Source organism: Oryctolagus cuniculus, chromosome 7 (assembly GCF_964237555.1).
Source record: "Oryctolagus cuniculus chromosome 7, mOryCun1.1, whole genome shotgun sequence".
NCBI lineage: Eukaryota > Metazoa > Chordata > Mammalia > Lagomorpha > Leporidae > Oryctolagus > Oryctolagus cuniculus.
Window position 1 is genome coordinate 29,595,421 of NC_091438.1, and position 26,588 is coordinate 29,622,008.

Consider the following 26,588-nt stretch of genomic DNA (forward strand, 5'->3'; position numbering starts at 1 on the left):
TATTTACACCTTGGACAGCAAACCTTGCTCACATAAAGTAGAAAACAGATATGATAAAACATGGCTTGAAAAATGACCAGAGTATGCACCTATAGTACTGTACACTAAATAAAATACACAAGGCAGCAATACTTAGGGGCCAGAAACACTGCTTACTACAAGTCAGTTATGGAATCATAATTTACAGTAAAAATGGGCACGTCCCAAGGCTCAATTTTTATTTTTCTTTTGTCATTTACAGTAGAATAAATATTTTGTTGCTATTGCTACACTTTAAATTTACATTCTAACCTATTAAATGCAGAAAGCTAGTGTAAAGCATATAGATTAAGTGTAGGTCCCATACGTATGACAGTTTGTTCAAGACTAGTAGGTTTTTGTTTTTGTATCTTTTTTAACTTATTAAATGGCTAGTGGGAAAGATTTTGTGCTTGTGATCAGCTCTTAACTTCAATTTTTACATCAAAACGTCCCTGAAAACGGTCTTTCTCACTGTACCCAATGTTTTCACCATACGCCTTACATTCTATGCGAATTTCAGTGTCCATGGTGAGGTTGGTGAACTGTACAGCCAGCAGGGGCTGCAGGTACTTGGGCTGGAGGAGTTTGCCATAGTAGGGGTAATACTGCAGAGGAAAACCAGCGTAATCACCCATTCCAAAATATTCCATGCTTCCAACTTTCTCCTTATCTTCATCTCGCTGAAAAACAGTGAAATGTGACGTTAGTGGCTGGCATCGTGTGTGACCACTGGTTCTCACATACAGCCCCACAGAACAGTTTGCAAACCACGGCTCTGTGACATGCCCATTTCCAACCTCTTTCAGGGTTAGGGGAGTGTGGAGCCCTGCAGGGCACTGGCATAGAATCTGCCATGAATGAAGAGGAAGGCACCTCAGTCTAACCCATAGCAGCCTCAAGAAATGATCAAAAAAGAGGCCTCTCTCAGTGTGCAAATGGAGAAACTGAGGCAAGGGCCAAATGAACATTTCTCCAAGATAACATAGCCTCCGAGAAATGGTCAACATGGAAAGAAACCTCTCGGCTTTTTTCTCAAAATCATTTGCTCTGTCCCTTCCAAGACTACCAGAGGAGGAACTTGAAAGTCAATAAATCTACAGCAGGCTAATTTTTAAGCTGATAATTTTGTATGGCCTGTGAATGATATTAAAAATATCCAAATGGCCCTTGGCAGAAAAAAGATTCCCCACTCCTGGTAAATTCAGATATCTGAGTCTCTTGTGCCAATGGAGAAACAAACATACAGTTTTATTCCTGTTATATCTTTGTCTCTTTTGCTTTCTTTTTAAAGAAGTATTTATTTGAAAGGTAGAGTGATGGGGAGAAAGAGAAGATCTTTGATCTGCTGGTGCACTCCCCAAATTCGTTCAACAGCCAGGACTGGGCTGGGCCCAAGTCAGGGGCCAGGAACTCCATCTGGGTTTCCCACGTGGGTGGCAAGGACCAAAGTACTTAAGGCATCATCTTCTGCCTCCCAGATGCACATTAGCAAGAAGATGGATCAGAAGTGGAGTAGCTGAGACTCAAACCAGGTCCCCAACATGGGATGTGGGCATGCCAAATAGAAGCTTAACCCACTGTGCTCCAATGCCCGCCCCTCCTTCTTTTTCAAGAAGTTTGACCCAGTACAGCTACACATCAACTAACTGAGGCTAATACCTAAAAGCACTGTTTCTTGCTTATGACATTAAAATTTTATCTCTAATTGAAAATACACTCACTCCTCCTCCCCTCTTCTGCCCCACCTTCCCACCACCCTTTGTAATAACCCTAAATGCCTCCTTACCTTGCCAGTGCACTGAACAGGCAGCACATTTGGGTTATACTTCGTTCCTGGGGAAAACTCCAAGGAATCATTCTTGGGAGGCTAAAAATAAAATACACATTGGTCAGTAAGACTGTAAACAATTATTTAAGTTTCTGAAAAATAAAACTAGTCTGCAGTCCAAACAGTAAGTCAGCTGAAAAAACAAAACACTTCAGAAAGGGAGACGGAAGTGTCTCCAATCTAATTAGGAAAGGTCATGTTTGTGATTTTGTTGAAATGATAAGTGTCCAAGTTTTGCGACCAATACACTCAAACCATGTAATAGCCTGGCACTGAATGGAATTTCGAATGGTAACCCATCCTATTAAATGCACTGAGAAGTAGGAGCCACCCCCTCCAAAATATGCTCATTGTTTAGCCAAGATGATAATGACATGGGCAAGCTGCCTGGCATTTCAGTGTTCATAAAACCTGCACTCTTCCTGAATCATGACTAAGTAAGGCCATGCCTTCCGCTAAAGAATGCATGACTTCTTGAAGTAGTTTTTTTTTTTTTTTTTAATGTTCAGTAGGTGAGACACTGCTTTTTAAGAGTTGTTTCTTTCCAGTTCTGTTAGGAAAGTCCAAAAAATAAAACAGGGTGAAGAAACAGCCACGCTAAGTGAGATGCTGCAGAACTGTAATCTCTGACAAAATAATCCCAATGACTAAACAGCTGGGCATCTGCTGCACCCTGCAGTTTACAAAACTGTTCATCCTGGCCTTGATTTTCTTTTGAACATACTGTTAATAGGTAACAAGTATTGTGGAGACAAATTAGTAGCACTCATTAAGAAATCAGGGGACAAAGGAGACAGATTTCAGAAAAGAGGAGTCTCTGCCCCTAACCCAGTGTACGGCAGTGAATCCCTATTGCAGTTAGGAAGGACACTCGTAATGGCAGTGCTCATGTGGGTGATGGGGGAAACCTGCAGGAAGAAGTCAGGCTGAAGGGAAAAGACAGCACAATTTACCTCATGATCTGTGGGAGAGACACCACACCAGCTCTTTCAAAATTTTATAAAAGCAGAGATGACATCCATCTTTGCTTCTTCTGAATAATTACAGTATCAATTTACCATTTCTTCAGTAACCTCAAGTAACTCTACCCATTATTAAGCTGCAGTAATACAAAAAGCTAGCAGCATGATTTTCAAAGTTGAGCCTATATGGTGTTCAACTCTCATTTGTTCAATACAATCATTATTCAGAAACACATCAATTTCTTCAGCAAATTTTTAAAATATTTTCGTGGCTCCAGGAGGACCAAGGCTAGAATAGGACTGCACATGCAGTTTTTAAATTTAGAAATATCTTCTTCTATTTCTGCTTTAAAGGATTTATGTTCGAGAATCCTGTTATCTGGATATTAAGCAGAAGTACCACAAATAAAGCCACAGGACTCACTTCAGAAATTGGCTCTGCCGGTCCAAATTTCTCTTAACTTTAGAAAATGAGATTCGTGCCCTAACTAGAGGAATTTCAGGGTGGATTCATAAGTTTTTGGTGTTACTCAACTGAGTGTGTTACAAAAATCAACATCTCACACAGTCCAAGAACTTCATCCAAAGTCTGCCCAACTGGTCCAAACTCTGGAATTTAAAATCCCACTTGCCTTAGGTTTGAAGCCCAGAACTCGGTTGAGCTTTATAATGATGCAGGGTTTGCCGTCTTTGTAGCCGTAAGTTTCGTCATCTATTCCAGAGCAGTTCCCCAGCCAGTTGAGCTTGAATCTGCACACCTTCCGCTGTCCCCGTTCATTGTTAAATTCGCCTCGTTCTTTAGGTTCACTGGGCACGTCTAGAAAGACAAACATCATTTTTATATTGTTATCAGCAATCCCCATCACACCACTTAAGAAAGGAAAAGAACTGCCTTCCTCGTCAAAATGACCTATCCTGAGACAGTGCTATTGTTCATGGAATACATGGCGGAACGAAGCAAGGATTTCTCTTCACTGACAGTAAAAACACACCCGACCAAAAGTAATAGCTGGTTCAGACCTCACACCAAAGCGGCAGAGTCCATGGTGATCAGCACCTGGTATTTGGTCTCTGGTAATATTTCTCTTCCTTTGAATAATGGATTACTCAAGCTGTTTATAGAAGACTGAAAGGAAACTGGGTCATGTTTCATGAGTAACATCGTTTATACAGGGCAACATTTGCTGAGCTCAATAACAGGGACATTATAATTAAAATACACAGTAAAAGGGCTGTCAATAATTGGGGGAAGTGGAAGTTTCTTTGGTCCTGATTTCCTAGAGCCACGCCCATAATTAGCATGTTAAACAGTAAAGCAGGGGATAGGGAAAGAATGTTGTTTTTCCTGTCCAATCATTATTGATCTTTTTCTTAATTTTTTGAGTTTCTGCCTTTTAACACTCTGGCTTTTTTAAAAATAACTTCTTCAAATGAGAAATTTTATTGTACAATTTTAAATTCAGACTTCATGTAAAAACCAGAGAAAGACTAAATTAAAACAGAATTCAAAGTTAATACACAGCATCCTGCAGGAACCTGATGCTAATATCAGTTTTTCTATATATTTAAATATCTATGCATATTATATACTAATTTTATATTGTATGTAAATCATATATTTATAATTTGTATGCATATAATATACATGGTAGTATATCTCTATATTATATATTAATATTTATGTATTATATAGATGAGAAAATGGCACAGTGAAAATGTTTCTTTTAAATTACTAAATCTTTCCAAAACAGGTCCTGTGACAGATACTCTGACCAGAAATCTTCCCCAGCAGAAGTGTGGTTACTGCAGCTGTGACAGCAAAGCCCATCCACTGTGCTGAGAAAGACATGAAACTGCAACTGTGGCCTTTGGGTCTGACTACTAAGAACCAGAGGAGTCTTGGGAATGTTTCAAACCAAGACCCCTTTCAAATGCAGAAAACTGGAGGGCTTGGGCTATATCCTTTCTTCCATGGCATCCTCTGGCTTGAAGAAAAGAGAAGTTCTCAAGATGGCCTGAGTTCAGTCTTCCCATCGCTTCAGGAGTCGCACTCAATCACTAACAGAAACAGGAAGCAAGAACTAAGCAAAAAGAAAATAGTCACAAATATCGGCAATGAATCGACTTACCGCCACAATCTTCAAAAACCATGTCATCCTTCTGGGCAGAATCTTTGTACTTTTCCAGGAACCTGACTATGTTCACCACATATTCTTCATAGCTCTTGGGATCACTGGGACGAAAGGCAATTTCAGTCTTTTGAATCTGAGGAACCTGTGTTAGTCCTAAAACATATAAGAAAAAAAAGAGAGAGAAAGAGGGAAAATAATTAGTGGAAAAGCAAAAAACCAAGATCATTTCTCTATACAAAATATATTTTGCAAACTGCACCTGGCTAAAAAAGAACTGATTGAATTTTACTTCCCTTATGAAATCAATCCCTGGGCATTTAAGTACCTAAGTGCCAGTGATTATGCCTTCGTATCCTGCATCACTTAATTTATCTAGCAACACTTTAAGGGCTACTTAAGGGTAGAAGGCCTGCTCTAGGGAATTGGAAACTGGAGTTGTAATAGTGATAATTAATGTGGAGGTGGCGTGTATATTAACTACTTGGCAGTGCTGTCTGTAGGCTTGAGAACCATGCTCCAAGTAGCGGCTGTTTTTCTAAGAGAATGAGAAAGGCTTTGAGCGTCAAACGTGGTTAAACAATGAGGTGGATCTAGTTTAGAGAGCTGACTGAGCAGGTTTCTATACGGATGCAGTGCCCTAGAGGAATGGAAGAGATGGAGATGAGAGTCCACAGCCAGGCAAGGGGTGGTCCAAGACAACTGACTGTAGGGGTGACATAGAGAACCATCTCAAAAGTGATAGAAACCTGAAGAATTCGGGGGAGGGGGACACTTGTCAACAGTGAAGGAAATGAGCCCAAGAAGGAGCAGAATTTGCTCATTTAAAAATCTCCAGTTTAAAATAAGCACAGGTTCCTACAATTACATTTATAAAAGGTCATCACAACCACAGAAACATACTGTTATGTCCAAAAGAACTTAAAATCTTCTGAACAGTCTTTTTCCACATTCCTGTATACTACAAGGAAGCAACACAATGAAAAGCATATTATCCACAGAAATAAAGTATCAGCTTCCACTGAAATTCAATGCTTGAGACAGCAGCGGCAAACAGAGCTCCCGCTGAGAGAGGGAGGGCTGACATGGGAGACACTCCTGGTCTGGGTTGTAATTAAGACTTGATTTAAGTCAAAGTAACCCACCTGGGCTTCCCCAAAGGAGTGCTGAGATCAGGGGAGAAGGAAGCCGGAAAGGACAGCCACACCTGAGGGCACCCAGGTGAGCCAGAGATGCGAGGGGGAAAAAATGCTAGGGAGGAGGTTTGCTAGAACCTCGTGAGACAGGAGGCTGGTGGGGAGGAATGGGCTAAGAGAAGGTACGTGTGCTCAGGGTTAAATGGTGTATCCAGCCTGGGCAAGAGAGGGCAAGAGAGGGGTTAAAGGATGTAGGGGATCAAATGTCAGAAACCAAGGCCTGGGAGCAGGGTGGTGGGTGGTGGGGACACCTGCAGCCAGCTGAGGCAGGGAGGGCAGTGTGAGAGTAGCAAGGATGCATGCTGTCAGCCACCTGCAGCCAGCTGAGGCAGAGGCCTGGCATGAGATGCGGAAGATCTCACTAAGCTGACAAAAGGACCCTACAAGGTCACAGTGAGCCCTGAACGACATAGTGTGACACGTGTCTCTATCCCCTTAGCCTGGCGTCCCCAGCAGTTTGCTGCTCACTTTGTGGGAGCCTCTGCATTCTCTCTTCCAAAGACCACTGGAGATTCCATTTGTTTGATGCGTGTATGAGGAATAGCAAAGCCACTTCTCAGATTCTCCCAGAGAAAAGAGAGGGCAAGAAGAAGGGTGATTGTGCTGAGTGCTTTCCAATGATGCCAAGTCCAGGGTCTCCACTGTAGAAACAGACCAGGTGGGGGCCTGTGCTGTGGCGTAGCCGATAAGGCTGCCGCCTGCAGTGCCGGCATCCCATTTGGACACTAGTTCGAGTCCCAGCTGCTCCACTTCCAATCCAGCTCTCTGCTATGGCCTGGGAAAGCAGCAGAAGATAACCCAAGTCCTTGCACCCCTGCACCCATGTGGGAGACCTGGAGGAAGCTCCTGGCTCCTGGCTTCAGATCAGTGCAGCTCCAGCCATTGCGGCCTTCTGGGCGAGTAAACAAGTGGATGGAAGACCTCTCTCTCTCTCTCTCTCTCTCTCTCTCTGTGTGTGTGTGTGTGTAACTTGGACTTTCAAGTAAATAAATAAATCTTAAAAAAGAAGGAAGGAAGGAAGGGAGGGAGGGAGGCAGGGAGAAAAGGAGGAAAGGAAGGGTGGGAAGGAAGGGTGGGAAGGAAGGAAGGAAGGAAGGAAGGAAGGAAGGGAGGAAGGGAGGGAGGGAGGGAGGGAGGGAGGGAAAAGCAGGAGCCAGCCGCTCCTTCTCCGTCTTCTTGGCTCTTTACTAACAAAACAATTCTGCTCCTGTATATTTTTCAGAAGCCTAGTCTTGGTCAAGACTAAGTTCATGTTCACTCAGATACCTATGCCTATGCCTGCCTTTCTTACTAGCAAGCACTGCATCTAACATTTGCGGAAACAGAAAGTCTTGTTCCATGCCACTGTGCTACTGGCCCAGAAAACAGATCTACACAACTGGTCTCAGGGCTCTCGAGGGAAAGCAAGTGAGGAATAATGAGGCAAAGTCATGGAATCGCACCGATTTCTACCCGCAAGCGTGAATCCTTGTGAGCTAAGCGCATGCTCTAAGCCCAGTCAAGTGTTACCATGTGAGGAAACCCAGGTCTGCCTGAAGAATCCTGGTGCTGTTCTGATCAGAGAAGCATCATCAGCAACAGGAAACCAGAACACAAGGATGAAATGAGCAACTAAGCTTCCAGACTTGTCCAACTGGAACAGATCTCGGGCCAAGGTCTCTGCCCTGCCCCTTCCACGCTGGGCGACAGAGAACCTTGGCAGAGGGAGCTGTGAGACAGGTGAACCCCAAGAAGCTCAGCCTTGCCAACTCTCTTCTGTGGGCTGAAGCTCCCCTCTGGCATCTCGGAGGGGTCTCCCAAGTGGTAACTAACATCAGCCTTAGTGGCCATCCTGCTAAGACCTACGTCTGTGGTCAGCGTTTGTCACAGTAGTTAAGAGGCTGCTCCAGATACCCCATCCCATATCAGAGCGCCTTGGTCTGAGTCTGCAGCTTCTCTTGCAATCCTAGCTTTCTGCTAATGCTTGCCCTGGAAGCCAGGAGGTGATGGTTCAAGTACTTGGATCGCTACCACCCAAGTCGGAGACCCTGATAAAAAGAGTTCTGGGTTCCAGGACCAGCTGTTGTGGGCAACTGCGGGGGAGAACCAGAAGATGGATGATTCCCTCTCTCTTACATATATACGTAGACAACTGGGAGGCCGTCCCCCAGCCAAGGGGCCACAGCCTCCCTGTAGGTTCTTCTCCCTTTCCTCACATTTCCGGAAGTTCGCTCAATCATCTACTACCCCAGCCTCCTGTCTTATCTTCATCTACAACCTAATGGTAAGGGAACATCTCCTCCCGGAGGTCACCACAGGTCAGTCCTGGAGCCTGTTCTTTCTGGCCAGTGTTAACTGGGAGAGTTCCAGGATGAGATCTTCTCCAGTCCATTAGGAAAATCCTCCTCTCCAAAGCAGTTAGGTACTCACAAAAGACAGATGGAGAGCCCTCGATCCTTTAAATCATTTATTATTCATCTACCGAACTGTTGGAAAGAAGACAGAGAAGGGACTGGATTGGATTTGGCAGTTCTATATTCTTTCAAGCCCACATAAAAACTCCCCATCTCATCACTCTGCAAGGGTTGCATAAACCCCACCCTGCTGCCAGCAGTTCTCATCAGCTCTTCTCATGCTACAGGGGAAACTGGCAGCTCGCCCCTCTCTCCATTCCCTTCCTTGAAGTTGTGAGTTACAGTTTTGGACACCAGTGACTTTGATTGCAGTGGTGACTCCCAGAGGCCAAAGATAGCAGAACACCCAATCACTGGCTTGAGGTTTAGAGTTATATTCCAGGAAACAGATCTACCCTTTCGCTTCTCCAGTCTTCTAAACAGGCTTTACATCGACTATGCTGGGCTCTCTGCAGCTCTGCTCTGCTAGGAGCATTTGGTTTAAAGCACAATATCATTACTCAATACAGAAGCCTAAAAAGATGGAAATCACAATTTGGGCATGTGAAATTCTAATATTCGACTTTCAACAAATATTTCAAATTTATATAAGATTTTGACTTAAAAATCCTTTTAAGGAGATAAATTTGCCTTTCATCTGTCTTGGATCTCTCGAGAAATGAATAAGAAAAATACTCCCTATCTTCAACAAAGGAGATTTTTTTTTTTTTTTAAGATTTTTTTTTTTTTTTTTTTTGACAGGCAGAGTGGACAGTGAGAGAGAGAGACAGAGAGAAAGGTCTTCCTTTGCCGTTGGTTCACCCTCCAATGGCCGCCGCGGCCAGCGCGCTGCGGCCGGCGCACCGCACTGATCCGATGACAGGAGCCAGGAGCCAGGTGCTTTTCCTGGTCTCCCATGGGATGCAGGGCCCAAGCACCTGGGCCATCCTCCACTGCACTCCCTGGCCACAGCAGAGAGCTGGCCTGGAAGAGGGGCAACCGGGACAGAATCCGGTGCCCCAACCGGGACTAGAACCCGGTGTGCCAGCGCCGCTAGGTGGAGGATTAGCCTAGTGAGCCGCGGCGCCGGCCAAGGAGATTTTATTTTAAACGTCTCTGGTGGGCTGCTGTTGTGGCATAGTGGGTAGTCGCCAAGTACATCCATATGGGTGCCTGTTTGGGCGTGTCCCGGCTGCTGCCTGCTAATGGCCTGGGAAGAGAAGCAAAGGAAGGCCCAAGTGCCTGGGCTCCTGCCACCCACGTGGGAGACCTAGATGAAGCTCCTGGCTTCGGCCTGGCTCATCTCTGACCATTGCAGCCCCTTGGGGAGTGAGCCAGTGGATGGAAGGCCTTTTTCTCTGTCTCTCCCTCTCCCTCCCTAACTCTTTCAAATAAATAAATAAATCTTAAAAAAGAAAGAAAAAAGAAAAGAAAGGAAAGGAAAGAAAGGAAGAAAAACACTCTCATCTTTGACCTTAGCAGGAGCGGAACCAACAAGAAAAAAAAAAAAAAAAAAAAAAAAACAAGGAAGAGGAAAGAGAAAAAAGAGGCTTCTTGTTAAGAAAGAAGTATTTAAATTAGGATGCAGCCATTTTAACCTTGTCCTCATTACTCAAATGAGTCCCAAAGCACAGCTGCCTGTACCTGTCATTTAATACATGTGCTGAATCACTAACCAAATACTCCAAGCAGGCATCACTTTCCGTAGGAACCTCCAGGAGGCAGCCCACATGACTAAGCACACAGGAAGCAAGGAGATGCTGTCTACCGCAGCCACACACACACTGCGCCCTCATCACAGGTCCCCTGCACATTCTAAGCTGAAAAATAATTTACAAATTAAAAAAAAAAGAAATTGGGAGGATATGATGCACATACACACATGTACACACATATACCCAAGGGGTCTTCAAGCTGTTTGAGGGAATGGTAGATTGTGAAATAACTGCATGCATTTCAAACTGTTTTGCACCGCATTCTCCACAAACTTTGTGAAGTCCCCTCATATACAGATATACATATACCCATGGATACACACACACACACACACACACACTCATGTATACAAATGTTCTTCTCTTTAAGTGCCACTCTTCTACAAAAGCTATTTACTGATTGATTTATTATCCATTTATCTAACAAAATAAGGGGATAGCACAGAGGACTAGAGTGCCCGTGTGTGTTTGGAAGTGTTTGAGTGACTTTCTGCTTAGAGTGGGGCTCTACCGGACCAGCCACGAATGGGACAGCCCTGCCCTGAGGCTGGCTCACATCTGCACCCTCCCAGGCATCCCTCACCTGCTCCCTTTGAACAGCCTGAGCAAGATGAATGGCTGGTGACTGAACGGCCTATGTAAGGCTGTAACAGCCCTCAGTGGACAGAGATCTTCCTAGGGTGAATGTCAGATGTGGTCAAAGACCTCTCTCCATGCAGGACATTACCCTTCCTCACAGAACAGCTTTCTGCAGCTGTGTGTTCATTTTCAGGCAGGTAAAGAATTTTTTTAGATGCTCTCTCTTAAAAAGTACATACAAATAAATCTTAAAAAAAAAATTGGGGCCGCAGTTGTGGCATAGCAGGTAAAGCCTCCACCTGCAGTGCTGGCATCCCACATAGGTGTCAGTTTGAGACCTGGCTGCTCCACTTCAGATCCAGCTCTCTGCTATGGCCTGGGAAAGCAGTAGAAGATGGCCCAAGTACTTTGGCCCCTGCACCTGCATGGGAGACCTGGCGGAAGCTCCTGGCCCCTGGTTTTGGATTGGCCCAGCTCCAGCCATTGCAGCCATTTGGGAAGTGAACCAGCAGATGGAAGACCTCTCTCTCTCTCTTTGCCTCTCTTCTCTGCAACTTTGCCTTTCAAATAAATAAATCTTTTTAAACAGTACATAGAACTTCACAGAGACATATATTTGATACTTCCTAGGATTCATAATTGTGCTTATCTTCAATAGAATACAAGAGGCCACATAAAGGGAAACTATAATTAGACAAATCCTAGTATTTTACATTAACTGTGTGTTTTCTTTTTTGTTGTAGTTCAAGACCAAACCAAAGAACAAGTGCACACCACGTATTTAACTTGTCTAGATACAACACAATATTTGCTAAGCCACCAACATCCTGACATTGGACACTGTGTTACACATGGGATGTGGTAAGGTCTATTCATGCACGTACGTGGGAAAAGACACCCCTTCCTGGCTAGCAGCCACCGGATGATAATACTTCCCTGTTCCCATTCAGCTCCCCAGCTCTCACTAGCCGAGGCTGCCTCACACAAGCACCCGGGTCATGAGATCAGTAGCATGAGACTGAACAGCCACTCTGAGCAGTCTGTCCTTTGCCATCTGACTGCATGCAGGCAGAGCCAGAGGCCAAGTGGCCTGCTCTTTCCTTCCCCTGGCACGCGCCACACGGGACCCCCTCCCGTGGATGACGCAGAAGGAAATCCTCGCATGAAGCTGCACCGACCCAGCACTTGTTCGCTGCATGCCCACGGATCTGTCACCTGGGCCTGCCCGTCCCAGGTCTCTGTTCCGCTCACTCGTCTTAAAATGAGCCTCCAGGGGAAGACCCACTTTTCTTCAGCTCTAGAAACATTATAAAGTTAATCCTTAGACTTCCTGTGCCCAAAGGAGGACTGGTCAGTTATACCCGGTATCACTGGAAAGAAGGAGTTGCGTGGGTGGGTGAGTTCTTGAACACAGAGGCCCCAGGGTGAGCCTTTCACTCAACCACGAGGCTGGGCAGGAGCTTCTGGAAACTCACTGCCACCAGGGCTAAGGTTTCCACAGCCTCAAGTTCTGGGAACAGGTGGGCACGATTGACCTGAGGGTGGGAAGAGAGGAGGTGAGTGAAAGTACGAGAGGAAAGGACCACGTGTGTATACTAACGTGCATCCTGTCAGCTGGCAGGTTACAAATCCATGGGTCCTAACGGGGAACCTTGAAACACCAATTGGTCCAAAGAACAACCAGGCCAAGTGTTTCTAATTGCCCCTGCTGAAATTTCAGATAGAATGAGATGCATGTGATGTAGTTTCAAAAAAGTATAACTAAATAAGCTCTTCTAAGATTGACTTAATCACTTTTCAGGAATTTTCTTTAAACGCGCTGAGATTTGCATGGTGGTAGTTTACACCCTAATGGATTAAGATTAGAAAATTCCCTTTCACAAATCAGATGAAATCAAAACTGCCGGCGGTGCCAGGGTGGCCTGCAGCTCATCATCCAACCCGCTGCCTGCTATGAGTCTGGGACCCTCTTACAGAGACCTCTGCCTGCCCGCACTGAGCCATCTAGAAGAGCAAAACCGAAAGCCACCCACGCACTTCAGAGGAAGAGCAGGCTTACCAGGAAGCAGGCAGGCTGGGAATCTCCCCGGGACCCACCGCCTGACACCCAGTGACCTTCACTTCACTCCACAGTTGAGTCCTGAGCACAGGAAGGGGAAGGGCAGCAGCAGATGCAAAGAGTTTTCCATTACAGCACAGGGCAGGCAGCAGAGAGAGCAGGGTAGCCTCAGGGACAGGCCTGGGGGGAGCCCCAACGTCTGTGTCTGTCTGTGTGTGTGTGTGTGTGTGTGTGTGTGAGGGGTGGGGGAGGGAGAGAAAGTGTGTGTGTGGAGAGGGGGGGAGAGGGAGAGAGAGAGATGAGTGGGCAGGCTGCACCTGCTCAGCCCCCTTCAGCACAGCTAACAGTCTCTCCCAAGAGCCAGCTGCTCCCATGGGAGGCGGTGCTGCTGCCCCCAGGGGCAGGCTGTGGTAGGAGCAAACCATCTGCAGAGAGAAGAGCTTGGCCGGGGCACACCCAGCGAGTGCGGGGATGTTAAATGGAAACTCTGCAGAACAGTGTCACTCAGGTTCACTTAACATCTTGTTAAATCTGTTTCCTAATCCAGGGTCTGTTAGACACTTTTCACGGAAAGCTAAGGCTTTACTGACTCCTTGATAATTTAAGTGGCCATATGGTCCACAGCTCCCAGTCCGGAAATCTAGTATCCCAGAAAAAGCAGCTGCTTCTATCAGAACGTGTGGTTACAAAAACAGAGACTGCTGTCAACAGCTACTTTGTTTAACACCCTTAGTTTCTCCATCAGGAAGTACTGTCCGGTTTACATACATGTGACACCGCATCTAGTCTTTCATTTTACAGTTGAGACAACTGAGGCCTTGTGAAGTGGAGAAATGCTGCCGTGGCACCCAAAGTCCTTGCTTTTCCTCCTGAGGTCGACTTTATTGCGGCCCTACACGTTAATGGCTTAGGGTCTCAGGGGCTGCCTTGGCACTGACCATCTGTGGCCTACAAAACCGGCAGTCTGATAGGCCCCAACTGGATTTCTCGGCTAAGAATCTGGCTCTGTGCCTTCCAGGTCCAGGCAGGCAGACCTGTTACAATATCCCTCAGCAACAAGGTTTTGTAAAGAAAACCTTGCTCATTAACAGCCACCACTACTCAGTGCACAAGAACCACATGTTACCCTTTTCTTAAATACAATCTCCACTGTGTAGCTCATTCCTGTTACTGGGACTCGGCTGTTCGGCCTGCCAGCGGACTGAAGTCTAAAGGCGCACAGAGCCGGGTGCACTGTACGGTGGCCACGGCTTCCACGGCCACATCTACACACAGTATTCAGAAGCGCTCCAATTACAAGGCATTCCCGTGTATAAGAGGAGGCCAGCCCCCATGCAGGCTAGGTCTGAACCCATGCCTCCCAATTAGCTGGCAACAGCTTTAGTAAGTCTTCATCTCTTTAAACGATGCACAGGCTCTCTCTTATGATGTGCACCTGACTTCACAGACATCTTTCCTCCCCGTCTTTAACGATCATGGTTTCGACCTTCAAGTTGAAGGCTGACAAGGTGTCAGGGCATTCTTCAATGTGTGTGTTTGGTCTGCATACCAAACCAAGCAGTCATGACCCACTCCCCAAAATATGAATTCTTAACCTCTGCTCTGAAAGCTGCCAAACAGGGTCCAGCTGGCTCCTCCTGAGACACAGGGCCCCGGGGCTTCTTCCTGGCAGCTATGGAAGTCACCACTGTTTTCAAATGGACTGTCATGTCCATGGGTTCAAAGCAGAGCAAGAGCAAATCCCCTCTGGGTGAGGGGTAGAGGTCGGCGTGGATTCACCTGGGAAGGTGGCTGGTGAGGGCTGGGGAAAGGACACTGATTTCCCAGAGAAGACCCCAGAGGGCAGAGCAGGGAAAACAGACACACAGACGGGCTCTCTGCGACTGAGACCCAAGGACAGGAATGCATAGTTCCAAGATGAGCCACCAGCATTCCTTCGGAGAAGCAGGAGTGTGTCAGGTCAGTCCAACCACTGCAAACACACTAAATATAGGTACTAAGAACATGTCTTTCAGGAAGGGGCTGGCAGGAAGGGGAGGGTTTTGGAAGGAACCAGCACCCAGCACCCAGCCAGTCACAGAAAGGTCATCTGCAGGCCCGTTCCTACAAGGTTGGGCAATCTGACTACGGGTGACATTTCTCTCTGCAGAGATCATGAAGGAAATGTTTAATTTTCATCAGAGGTTCACTCCCAGAGTTAGCAGCTAAGGGCCATTTTTTAAATTTAGGAAATTAAAGGAAATGCTTGCCTTTTGTGGTCATCTTTGGGCCTGGTGAGAAAATTACTATAAAATGTCATCAGTATTAAAAAATAGCTTTTAAACAGCCAAAAAGAAAAAAGACCCACAAAAAAAAAAAAAAAAAAAGAACAAAAAAAACCCCAGATCTACAACCACTTAAATCATTGCTACCAGTAATGCTGCCATAAGAAACCTCATAGAAGAGGACTTGCAAAACACACCATAGGGGCAGGCGCTGTGGCGTAGCAGGTAAGGCCACCACCTGCAGTGCCGGCATCCCATGTGGGCACCAGTTCAAGTCCTGGCTACTCACTTCTGAACCAGCTCTCTGCTATGGCCTGGGAAAGCAGTGGAGGATGGCCCAAGTACTTTGGCCCCTGCACCTGTGTGGGAGACCCAGAAGAAGCTCCTGGCTCCTGGCTTCGGATCAGCCCAGCTCCAGCCATTGCAGCCATTTGGGGAGTGACCCAGCGGATGGAAGACCTCTCTGCATCTCTGTAGCTCTGCCTTTCAAATAAATAAATTTTATTAAAAAAAAAAAAAAAAAAAAAAAAAAAAACATGTTTTATGGTCACAAAGTCAGTGTGAAATGTGCTTATTTCAGTTCTCGGCCCATATCAGATCCTTGGCTCTCCTTTCCATAGATCTACCTTTTTCAAGAAACAGCTGCTGGAAACTGCAGAATTTGGCAGATTTAACTCATTTTATATACTTATCTGTTTTCTTTTTTCCACTTCCCAAATCCCCCAGATCTAAATTTATCTGGAAATACATACATATGTATGTTATACGCACACACACACACACACACACATTAACGTAGGGCTATAAGACATGCCTGCCACCGCGGTAATCTGAGGAACGTGTTCTTCTTCTATCCCACACGCAGGGAGGTGGGCATGACGAGCCTGCAAGAGGCTGTGCAGCACCACGCAGGTCGTTTCAAGCCTGTCATCTAATACAGCTGTTACTGAAGTGCTGCCCAGGGAAAGCAGAGAAGAGGCAACTGTCACCTCCCTCCCAGCAGCAAGCTCAAGGTCATTCACAATGAGAACCCGGAAGCCGATGCAACACTTCCTGTCTAGACACTCCAGCAATGATTGCTAGAGGAGCCAGACAGTGCGTTCACCGTTGCTGCTGCTCCACTGCTCCGTCTCCTCTGTGTCAGGTGCGACAGCAGTGGGCCTCCTGAGGTGCTCCGTGGCTGGTGGACACACAAAGCCGCCCACACAGGGCAGCTCACTCAGCACTGACGGCACCCGCATCACTTGTGTGGCTGGGGCTCCTGCAGCAATCCACTTTTTCTAGGATAATCTGTTTATTCTCTTAAGCTTTTAGTACTAACAGAGACAGTGAATTAAACTGCAGAAAGCTGGTACAAAAAGACTTGTTAAACAAACAGGTGCCTAGACAGCAAAGCACAATGACGAGTGATGGTGACGTTGTTCAAGGTAAAACTGCAAATCAACAGCAGGTGGGAGAAGAGACCCCTGATGTCGTGGCTCCTCTCTGTGTGTGGCTGGCCCATTTCAGAGCTTCCAGTCAGCCCTCAAAGTAAGTTAAGCCTAAATCAGGAGCCAAAGTCGTTTTTGTAAAGGATTTCTCTGAGTCACACTTTCCTCAAGAAAGTAAAAAAAATGTGTTAGAGCACAAATGGTCCCACTACCAATCAACCTTGTGAGTGTCACGGGCGAGGAGACCCAGCGCGAGGGCATCAGGCACACAGCCGTGAGTGGCAGGAGCAGGACTCTCTGCCCTCCCGCCAGAGCCGTGCCAGGAAGACACCTGCAAGCCCGGGAGCTCTGCCTGCAGTGCGGGCTGGAGACGTGGCTGTAGCTGAGACACGTGCCTGTTCTTCCTTGCCATGCTTGGTTTGTTGAAAACCACATTTCAGAAAAATCTGCAGAAGAATTTTTCCTCCACGGAAACAATGACACCCATTTTACCTGTGGAGGAACTGAACCTGCTCCCATGGATTTTACCTGGCGGGGCCACTCGGTCCTGGTACGTGGGCTTAAATTCACTGATGGTGAGCAGCATCACCTGGATGGTTCCGATGAAGATGCCGGCCAGGCAGCCATAAAATATGACGTAGAACAGAAGGATCTTAACTGCAAGAAGAACAGAGCAGACAAAAGGCTCAGAACGAAAGTCTCCTCTTCCCAGGATGTGTGCACTTCCCCCAGCTTTCCTTCCACCTCGTTTCTCCACAGCTTCCTGTTCCAACATGGAACCAAACAGCAAACCTCGATTCCACTGATGTGTGGGAAAAAGCGGGGTGGGGGTGGCAGCTGTCCACTCTGGGGAGGCCAGTGGTGGTTAAGGTTAGCAGGAATGTTCAGACATAGCTATGATCCTTACAGAAAATAATTTTATTCCTGAAATTAAATATATATATATATATATATCTCCAAGAAGATCAATAAAATCAAGAGCTATGACTGCTTATGCAACACATCTAAAACATGGTGATATATTCCTTTGGAAACGTGGGGTTTTTTTGCTTGCTTATCCCATGACATTTAAATGCTACAATCCAGGAGCCACTGAATGCTCAAATACCTAAGGGTTTTTATGTTTGTGACAGAGCACTGAATGCCAGGAAAATCAGGGGTGAGGGAGGCAGGACAAAGAGTAAAGAAAAATTCTGAAATCCACAGTAAAAATGCCCTGCCTGCACATTCTTGTTTCACCCTCTGGCTGGAACCAGAGTAAGGACCTACTTGATGAGCTGCATTTTCTCTCTCCCATAACTAATGGGATAACACAATGGAGGCAGAAATAGCTGTAAAAGACGACGGGGGGTGGGGGGGACACCCAGGAAGCCCACAGACTGGAATGAAGCTATCAGTTACTAGTTTACTAGGATTATCTCCATGATTAGCCGCATAGTAACAGGCTGTACTAGGCAGCGCCCGGCAGCCCTGTGCCAGCCAAGCAACTCAAACGTGAATGCAAAAGTGGGAATGAGTAACTGTGAGGTTATCAAGTCAGAAACAGGACTGCCCCAGGGAGCCCTAGGTTACTTCTGCAAAGGCCCAAATCTCATCCACCAAACGCTGGAGTGCTTGGGGGGAAAACCCCACAGAACAAAAGCGGTATTGAAAAGCAGTCGAGGTGGTGGGACGGGGCAGTGAGTGGGCATCAGCTGTGTCTTTCCTCTCCCTACCTTTCAGAGTCAAACTTTCCTATCACACATTGAATGATTCAGGGAGGTCATGTTAAAACAAGAGAAACACACACAAAACCACAAAAGAAATGCTTAATTGTAATCCTCCCCCCCCCCCCCACCAAGAGAAAAGAACAAGCAAACAGGGAAGGCACAAGCACAGATAAGGAAGAATGCAAAGGTTGCATAATCCAGAGCCGCCCTCCCAGCTCAATCACTCCCTCCCAGCAGGACAGGGGTTAAGTGCTGCATTCTGTATCCAAGCAGCAGTAGGCAAATGGCAAGGCTGTGACGTCAAGAGATCTGGAAAATTTTTCCAGCGAACGCCCTGAAGAGGTGCAAGAGTTGGTACAACACGTTCAGCAGGAGGGCTATTGTAGTCTTGCTTCGCGGTTTCACTCTTCCGCATAGCCCCCTGTCCCCGTCTCATCTTGGGACACAGCTTAAGCACATTAGCCTCTTCCGCCAACTAGAATTCGACACAATGGTCTGGATATCCAATCTTAACAACATACAAAGGGGCACAGCTGGCGCTACAGTTGAAAATACGGAGCAATGGAAAAATAAGTAATTTTGGAAGCACCTTCCACTAATCTTATGCATGTCCAGCCTTTCCATTCTGCCCACAGATACCCTAGAAGAAGCGAGAAATTTTCCTTTGTGCTCAAATATTTCTCAGCAAAATCTTCCTAGTTATTGCTATGCGATCACTAAACTAGCGTGGAGCATGTGGAACTGTCAGGACCTGTGCAGGGGGCTCACCTACACCCAGGCCACCAAGAGCTACTCAAAAACAAAAAAAATCAAAAGCAAAACAAAACAAAAACAGGCTAGACAAGTGGCACAAACCAGCTACAGTGGCAGCATGGGATGGGGCCCAAGCTTTAAAGGTATCTTCCCTTTTACACAAATAAAAAATAAGTACTGTTGAAATTGTGTGATCAGAAACAAATATATATATATATATATATATATATACCTTTTCAAAGGTCACAGGTAGATGGGAAAATGGCATCAGGGCCCAGCTACAAATACAAAACCCTACACCAACGCCTGCATTAACTTAACCAAAAGGCAGAAAGCACAAAGATTTGCATGCCATGATTCCTCCAGCAGGTGACAGGCTAGAGTCTCCTGCATCCATCTTGGTGAAAATCTACCTATAAGCAAAACTGAGCCAAGGGCATCCTGCCCTCGTCCCAAGGGCATCCATGTTGGGCCCAGGGCTGGAAACACAGGCTTTTCCCCATAGGAGACAGAGTGGCTGCGGCCACCTTCTCTGTCTAGGAGACGCTCTGTCATTTCCCACACTGCCAGAAAGAAGCAAGTAGACATATTAGCGCAAAATACAAACTGGATTTTTAGCCTAGCACCTGCACCTTGGAAAATGGAAGCAGAGATGAGAGAAGCACCCCAGTCCTGGTATCTGCATTCATACCTCAGGGTAAGGATATTTTGCAGCATGTGATATCAAGACACAAATATTAATGCATTTTCTGTCTCTCTCGGGGCTGTGAAACCTCTATAAATGTCGACCTAAAGAGCCAGCCATTCCATATCGCCTTACCCTCTAAAGCAAATGTTATTTTAAAAAGCACGAAATCGGAATGAGGAAAGAAATACATTTTATGAAGATACACTAGAGGGCAAATTTCACAATGTGCCTGGAGTCACTGCAGCTCTTGCCCCATGACCTGTCACAGCAGGCGTGAGACCACCGGGGAAGGCCGCCCCAGCTAACCTGGGGGGAGCAGAGCCCTTCCGCAGTGCACCTCCCAGGCCTCACTCAAGTTCCACAGAGTTGCTAGGAGATGGCCCTGGCTGGGAGCTGTCAGCCTACACTGGCTCTACATTTCCTCAGGTTTTCCCTTCCACATCAGGAAAACACAGGGAGCTACCTTTTTGCCTGAGCCATGACGACAATCTCATGGAAGAACCAGTCTCCGCAAAGCAAAATGAAATATAAAACAGCTTAAAGCCACAGCTATGAAGAACTACATTTTCCATGGCTCAGGACCTAGGCTTCCCAACAGTACCCTGGAATGAGGCTTCACCTTGACTAACCTTGAAGTGTGATGCATTATTAACCCTTTACTTTTCAACCAAGAGTGACTGGCTACAGGCTGCACTTCGTTTTCCTTTACCCAAAAAAAAAAAAAAAAAAAAAAAAAAAAAAACCATATATTATAGCTTCTTCCATTTCAAAATGTCAGCCGAGCACGATTTCCCTGACTCATTCTCCAGCCTGTTCACACAGATCCTCCCAACCTGCATCAGCCCCTCCTCAGGGCTCCCCCAGTGACTGCAGCAGAGGGGCTGCTGCCGGTGATGATGATGATGATGATGACACTGGAGAAGGGGGAGGGGGCAGTGATGCCGCAGGGGGGAGTTCCCTCCCTCCCTTCCGCAGTCACGACTCAGACTCATAGATTTGCCTACAACTCTGCCCTTCAAAATGACCTTTTCAGAAAAAAAAAAAAAAGTCACCCTTCTGGGGTAAGGAGGCAGAGAGCAGGTAAGAGATCTAATTTAGGGCAGGGGGGACAACCAAGTCCATGCAACCAAGCAACAGGCTGCACAAAATCTTAGGAGATGAGCTGCCTCTCCGACTGGGCCATTTATTTCCTAGACTAATGGATGCTTTACTGTAATCAACCCAAGCTACTGATCCGCATCTGTCTATGTGGACCAGGAAAACCACCAGACTTTGCCATGTTCCGGGCCAGCACTCTGAAACGGAGCCCCGACATGGAGCTGGGCTGGGGCGGCTCTGGCCAGGCTACTGGGGGAAGCTCTGGCCATCGCTATGAAATACTGCAGTGAGGTCGGAGTCTTCTACTCCTTCCCTCTCGTCTCTCTCTTCCTGGGCGCCTATCAAGACTAGGTGCAAGATGCTATGCCACAGAACCCCGCCTGCAGTACATTCATGGACCTCCCATGAGGTTCTCTCGCAGCCCCAAATCCCCCCCCCCTTTTTTTTGATGGACCTGGGACACGGCCACAGGGCGACCACAGCCAGTCTCCCGGCACCTGGTCGTTCCCCAGAGCCAAAGGCTCGAACGGCGCTCACGGTGGGGCGGGCTACACATTACCAAGAGACCAGACGGGCACAACACACACAGCCCTTGATCAGGCGAGCTCCCGCAGCCACCCCGCGCCTGGCGACGAGCCCGGGCCAGTGCGACCCGCGCAGCGTCCCCTGCCCGTCCGCAGGGCCTGCGCTAGCGATGCGCCGCCGGCACCGGCAGGGCGCGCGGGGGGCGAGAGCCGCACACTCGGTACTTACACCAGCTGCCGCCGGTCCTGCCCAAAAACTCCTTCTTCTCCGAGTTCCAGATGAATTTCTTCCAGCTGCCTTCCTCCTTGGCTTTCCCGCGGGCCATGGTGGCGGGTCAGCGGCTGCCGGACTGCGGCGTGCGCCTCGCGTGCTCCTGTCGGCGTGCGGGCCCGGCTCTCGCAGGCTGGACGCGCCGCTGCCGCTGCGGCTCTCCGAGTGCGAGACGCGCGACCGCGGAGCCCAGGCAGCGGCGGGGGGCGGGGGCGGCGACGCGCGGGGGCGGAGGAGGGGGAGGGACGCGCGGGCCGGGCGGCTGCGAGCCCCGCACCTATTGGTGGGCGCGCGGCCGCTCCCCGCTCCCTTTGGTCCTCCGCTCACTCCTCTCGCTTTGGGGGGAGCTCCACGCACCCGCAGCAGCCGCTCCCGCCGCCACGGGGCCCCCGCCCGCTGTGACCTCTGCAGAGACAGGCAAGCAGCAGGGGAAAAAGGACGCACAGGCGGACCGCGGGCCCTGCAGCAGCGCGCCCGCCAAGAGCGGAGAACCTGGCCGGGGGCGCGGGCCCTACCTTTACTATATACCGCGCCCCGGCCGCCTGGGCCCCGCCCACCGGCCTCCCACCCGGCCAATCGCCGCGCGGGGGCGGGGCCCGGGACCCGGGAGGGCGGGCGCGGGGTCGGCACAAAGGAGCCGCCCGGGCGCGCGGGCCTGGCTGGGGAGCCGGCGCGCGGAGGAGGGCGGAGGGCGGAGGACTGAGGGCGGAGGGGGCGGCGTGGATACCCTCCTCCTCGTCCCTGCGGGGCGCAGACCCGCCCCGCCCCGCGAAGGTGGGGTGGTCTGCCCTGGAGTCGTTCGGAGCCCCGCGGACGCCGGGGACCCCGGCCCGGCGGCCCTGAGCTGGTCCCGTCAGCCGCGCTGCAGGTCCACCTCTCGAAGGCCCCGGCGGGGCGGGGGCAAGGTCACTCTGGGACGCTCGTGGGTCGGGGACTCTGCCCAGCTCCGCCCTGCCTCTCTGCTCCTGCACCTGCCGCCCCCTCGCTGTCCAGGCCACTGCGGTTGCAGTTCCGGCCCGGCCCTGCGCCCGGGCCCGCCCAGCCGGCAGCCCGGGTTCCCGAGAGTCGGGCTGTGCTCCTTGTGGGCGGCCTGAGCCACCTTGAGCAGGACGGTTGCCAAACCCATCCAGCGAGGTAGCCTGGAGCCAGGACTCGGGAGGGGTACCCCGGGTGAGTCGTCCTATGGAAACCGGATGCGGTTCAAGCCAGTCCAGACCCAGGCGACAGTGTCTGCACGTGACCCAGCGCCCTCGGTGCCAGTCCGGAGACTGGTGTGCTCACTGGCATGCTCTTATTCTCCTTGGGGCACCGACCGCTCTGTTCTGTACAATTCCTGCAGCCAAAGAGCATTTGGGATCACCCAGCTCCTACGGGAAGAAGGTGCAGGGCAATCAGTACTGTATGCCTCCTCATGCTTTTTCCAACCAGCGCCTCCCCTTAGCCCGGAGCAGCTTCACACCTCCCTCTCAGGGCCATGACACAGCAGAAAACGCTGGGATCCTCCTGCAGTCACTGCAGAGAAGCCCCGTCCCCAGGGACCAGGTGGCCCGTGGTGGAAAGAGGCACTTCCCAGCCCCATAGCAAGGAACTACCCAATACAGTGGTGCATGTCCAGGTCACCTTACTGTCCCCAAGGTCAGCCTGGCAGGCCTTGGGACAGGCTTGAACTGAAATAGAATGAACTCTTTCCCACAAGTCCTCTCAAAGCCCACCAGACAAACCCGAATGTTCCTGAAATGGGGGTGGGGTGGGCAGCCACCTATTCACCCAGCCCCAGAGGGGCTCCTGTGGGATTCTGTCAAGGGCAAGCTTGAGAACAGCCTGTTGAGAAAGGCAGCCAGCCTGCTGTGCCCCTGCAGTGTTTATGTTGGAAAAGCCCCAATTGGTAGAACTGCGGAAAGAGGCTGCACCTGCAAGGAGAAGTCACCTTAGGGAAGAGTTTCCATCGGACCCAGCCCTGGGAAGGGCCTGTGTTTGTCGGTTGTCCACTACAGCAAGAGGGAGGAAAGGCTGTGGATAGAATCGGCACAAAAATTGGGGCAGGGGCTGGGGGAGGGAAGGTAACATGGGGAGGGCCGAGGCCAATCAGGGAGGTTGGGGTGCCCTTCCTTGTGTCCACAACACCCCGTTCTTCCCATCTTCCTCTCTCGTGATAGAGCAGAGTATGTGGAGACAGGCTTACACTAACAAATTTTTAATTAGAATGCCCTTTTTTCATATTAAAAAAAAAAAGAAATGCCCTTCCTTAGCTCTCCGGGGGGGACTAGCAAAAGTCAAGTCCTCTTGTCCTCAGCCAATTGTCTTCCCCCAGGGAGTCTGTCTCCCCTCTCAAATGCTAGTTCCCCAGCTTCACTCATTTTCCCTCCACTGCATGTAAACTCCTCCTGGTTCTGACAGACCCAAAGGTCCTGCCTGCATAGCCAATGCAGCATCTCATTCTAAATCCATCACCTCCAGGCTTCCTAGAAACATTGGCTTCTGCCCAAACCTGGTATTTCTGCTAGAGAAGATGATCCCAGCCCTTTGGAAATCAGGTGTCTCTTATGGGTTCACCTACCTCCACCTGCCCAGCCACCCGAGACCATCTGGAACTGTCTCACTTATCTAACCACCTCACCGCATTCACTTTCCTGGCTTCAGTGGATGCAAGCTGCCTGACCTTGGGCCAGTCACTTGTTCTCTCCATGGCTGTTCCCTTGGTTGTAAAATTGGGAGTGATACATTGTAGCAAGGATTAAATGGGATATGTGGGAAAGTGCTAAGCACAGTGCCTGGTGTACAGCAAGAGCTATTAAGTAACTAGCTTAATTATAATTCCCTATTTCCATCTGACCTTGTCTCCCCTTGGAGCTGCTACTTCACTACCTTCTCCATCTGATACCCACCCCCTGCCAGGACTCTGAATTCCTGTCAGGCCCCAGAAGGTCACCCTGACTAATTCCCCACCCTCTCTGCCACCTTTCCCCTTGCTTTCCAAGGTGTTTCCTGCTCTGTAACCTCTTCTAACCCAAGTAATGAATAACTCAAGCACACAATGTCCTCGTGGGGCTGTGCTGGGCTGGGCATTTGTTCCAAGGCCCCTTCTGTCAAGGGTGCTGTAGCAGCAGCAGGTTGCAAGTGAGAAATGTGTGTATCTACAGAGGGAGGGGTGTCTATGGCAAGTGGAATTTGTGTGGCTGAGAGTGATGGGAGGTGTAGTCCATGCTATTGGATTAATCTGTACCTGTCCAATAGAAAGGAGGAAGAAGTCTTTAGCCCAGTTTAAAGACTAAGGTGAAGGAACTATTTTTAATCCCTTTTTCGATACAGGTTGGGGGAAAGGGATGGTTTTAGAGTCTGTGATTGGTTCTGTATGAGGTTCATGCTCTTGTATGCATGGATGGTTAGAAGGAAGCAAAGAAAAGAAGTAACAGCAGAGAAGAGAGGGGAATTTGGTACCTATGTCCAAGTGAGGATGACAGATTCCATCTTAGGGAACAATCAGATGCTGTTGTGATTGAAGCGAATCTGCCCTGAGGGCAGAGACTGGGACCTGACCCGGCAGGTGGAAGCAGAACAGGGCCATCCTGTTTGTGGCCAGATGGCCAGTCAGAAGCTAATCTGGAAGAAGAGGCAAGACAGATCAACCCCCAACAGTAAGATCTGCCTGTTATTGAAAATTGCAGAGGCTAAAATGGAGATGACTGTAAAAGAGAGGGTGCAACTTGGCAGGCTCCATGAGGGAGAAGCAGATCGGAAGAAAAGAAGACCCCAGTCCCACCTATTGGCTTTCTGAACCGCTCGGCTGAATGCAGTGGTGTTTGCTGTGCACAGAGCTGTGGTGGGCTGAACTGCAAGTCTCCACCTCGCACACGTGCTCACACACAGCGGGTTCTGCTCGGCCAGCCCTAGAGTATTTTAAGTACAGAGTGGAGGGAATGGGGGGTATGTGTTGCGTGGTGACTCATCCTGGCAGCAGAAACTGTGTGCAGTGCAGAGGAAAATGGCTCAATGGCAGGCTCTGTTTGCAGTGGAAAGCAACAGGAATGCACAGCTCTGCAATGGAGGGTAAAGAAAGCTGGGAAATGCTGCAGACTGGCCATGGCAGCAGGGCTTGCTTGTGTGGGCCCCTGAATAACACCTAACTGGGGCTTGGACTGAAGCCTAACCATCCGTCATGAAAGGGCACCTGGTTGCTGGGCGGGGCACCACAATGGATCCCTCCAGTTTGAGAGAAAAACAAATCAGACTGCACATGGTTCTGGTTCCTTAGAGAAATAGGGACAGATAGAAAGACCTCTTTGCTAGCTTCATCTGAGGTCATTCTGGCATTCCTGTTTTCCTAGGTCCAGAACTTAACTCTTGTCCTTCAGGAAGGTATAGTATGAAAATAATGAAAAGAACCCTCTTTTTTTTTTAAAAAAAAGATTTATTTATTTATTTGAAAATCAGAGTTACACACAGAGAGAAGGAGAGGCAGAGAGAGGAGAGAGAGAGAGAGAGAGAGAGAGAGAGAGAGAGAGAGAGAGAGAGGTCTTCCATTCACTGGTTCACTCCCCAAATGGCTGCAATGGCTGGAGCTGCACTGATCTGAAGCCAGGAGTCAGGAGCTTCTTTCAGGTCTCCAACATGGGTGCAGGAGTCCAAGGACTTGGACCATCTTCCACTACTTTCCCAGGCCATAGCAGAGAGCTAGATGGGAAGTGGAGCAGCCAGGACCCTAACCAGTGTCCATATGGGATGCTGGCACTGCAGGTGGTGGCTTTTTCTCTTTGGTTTATACTAGCAAGACCATGGAGGTACACAGTGTCTGCAAGCCATCATTACTCATTTGCATGGCTGGTGGGGGATGGGATGGAAGACTGGTAGGGGGCCTTGCTGAACTCTTGTTAGAGCTTTCAGAACCAGTTTTCCTGGCCCCTTTGCACTTCCCCTGTGTGTGAGGGGGTGGGGGGTGGGGAGGAGGAGGGTGAGTTGGTTGAATTTGTTTCTTTCCATGGTAAATTATCAC

The 26,588-nt window shown here is 48.7% G+C and overlaps 2 protein-coding genes across 3 annotated transcripts in view; one reads left to right on the plus strand and one right to left on the minus strand.

The window, feature by feature from the left end:
- The window catches only part of NME7 (NME/NM23 family member 7), a 257,565-nt gene extending 241,905 nt beyond the window's left edge, over positions 1-15,660 (plus strand). For both annotated transcript variants that reach the window (XR_007923829.2, XM_008264107.4), the window contains one exon: positions 4,563-15,660. Coding sequence is in view for 1 of the 2 variants with exons in the window: in XM_008264107.4 (XP_008262329.1) it covers positions 4,563-4,571 (9 nt within the window). In the remaining variant the exon portion in view is untranslated. The remainder of the gene's footprint in view (positions 1-4,562) is intronic.
- Positions 229-21,668, minus strand: ATP1B1 (ATPase Na+/K+ transporting subunit beta 1). Its single transcript, NM_001082073.1, is given in 6 exon segments — positions 229-701; positions 1,808-1,888; positions 3,444-3,628; positions 4,941-5,096; positions 17,084-17,212; positions 21,557-21,668. Coding segments are annotated over 6 exon segments (912 nt in total). The 5' UTR covers positions 21,654-21,668; the 3' UTR covers positions 229-437.
- Between the last annotated feature and the right edge of the window lie 4,920 nt (positions 21,669-26,588).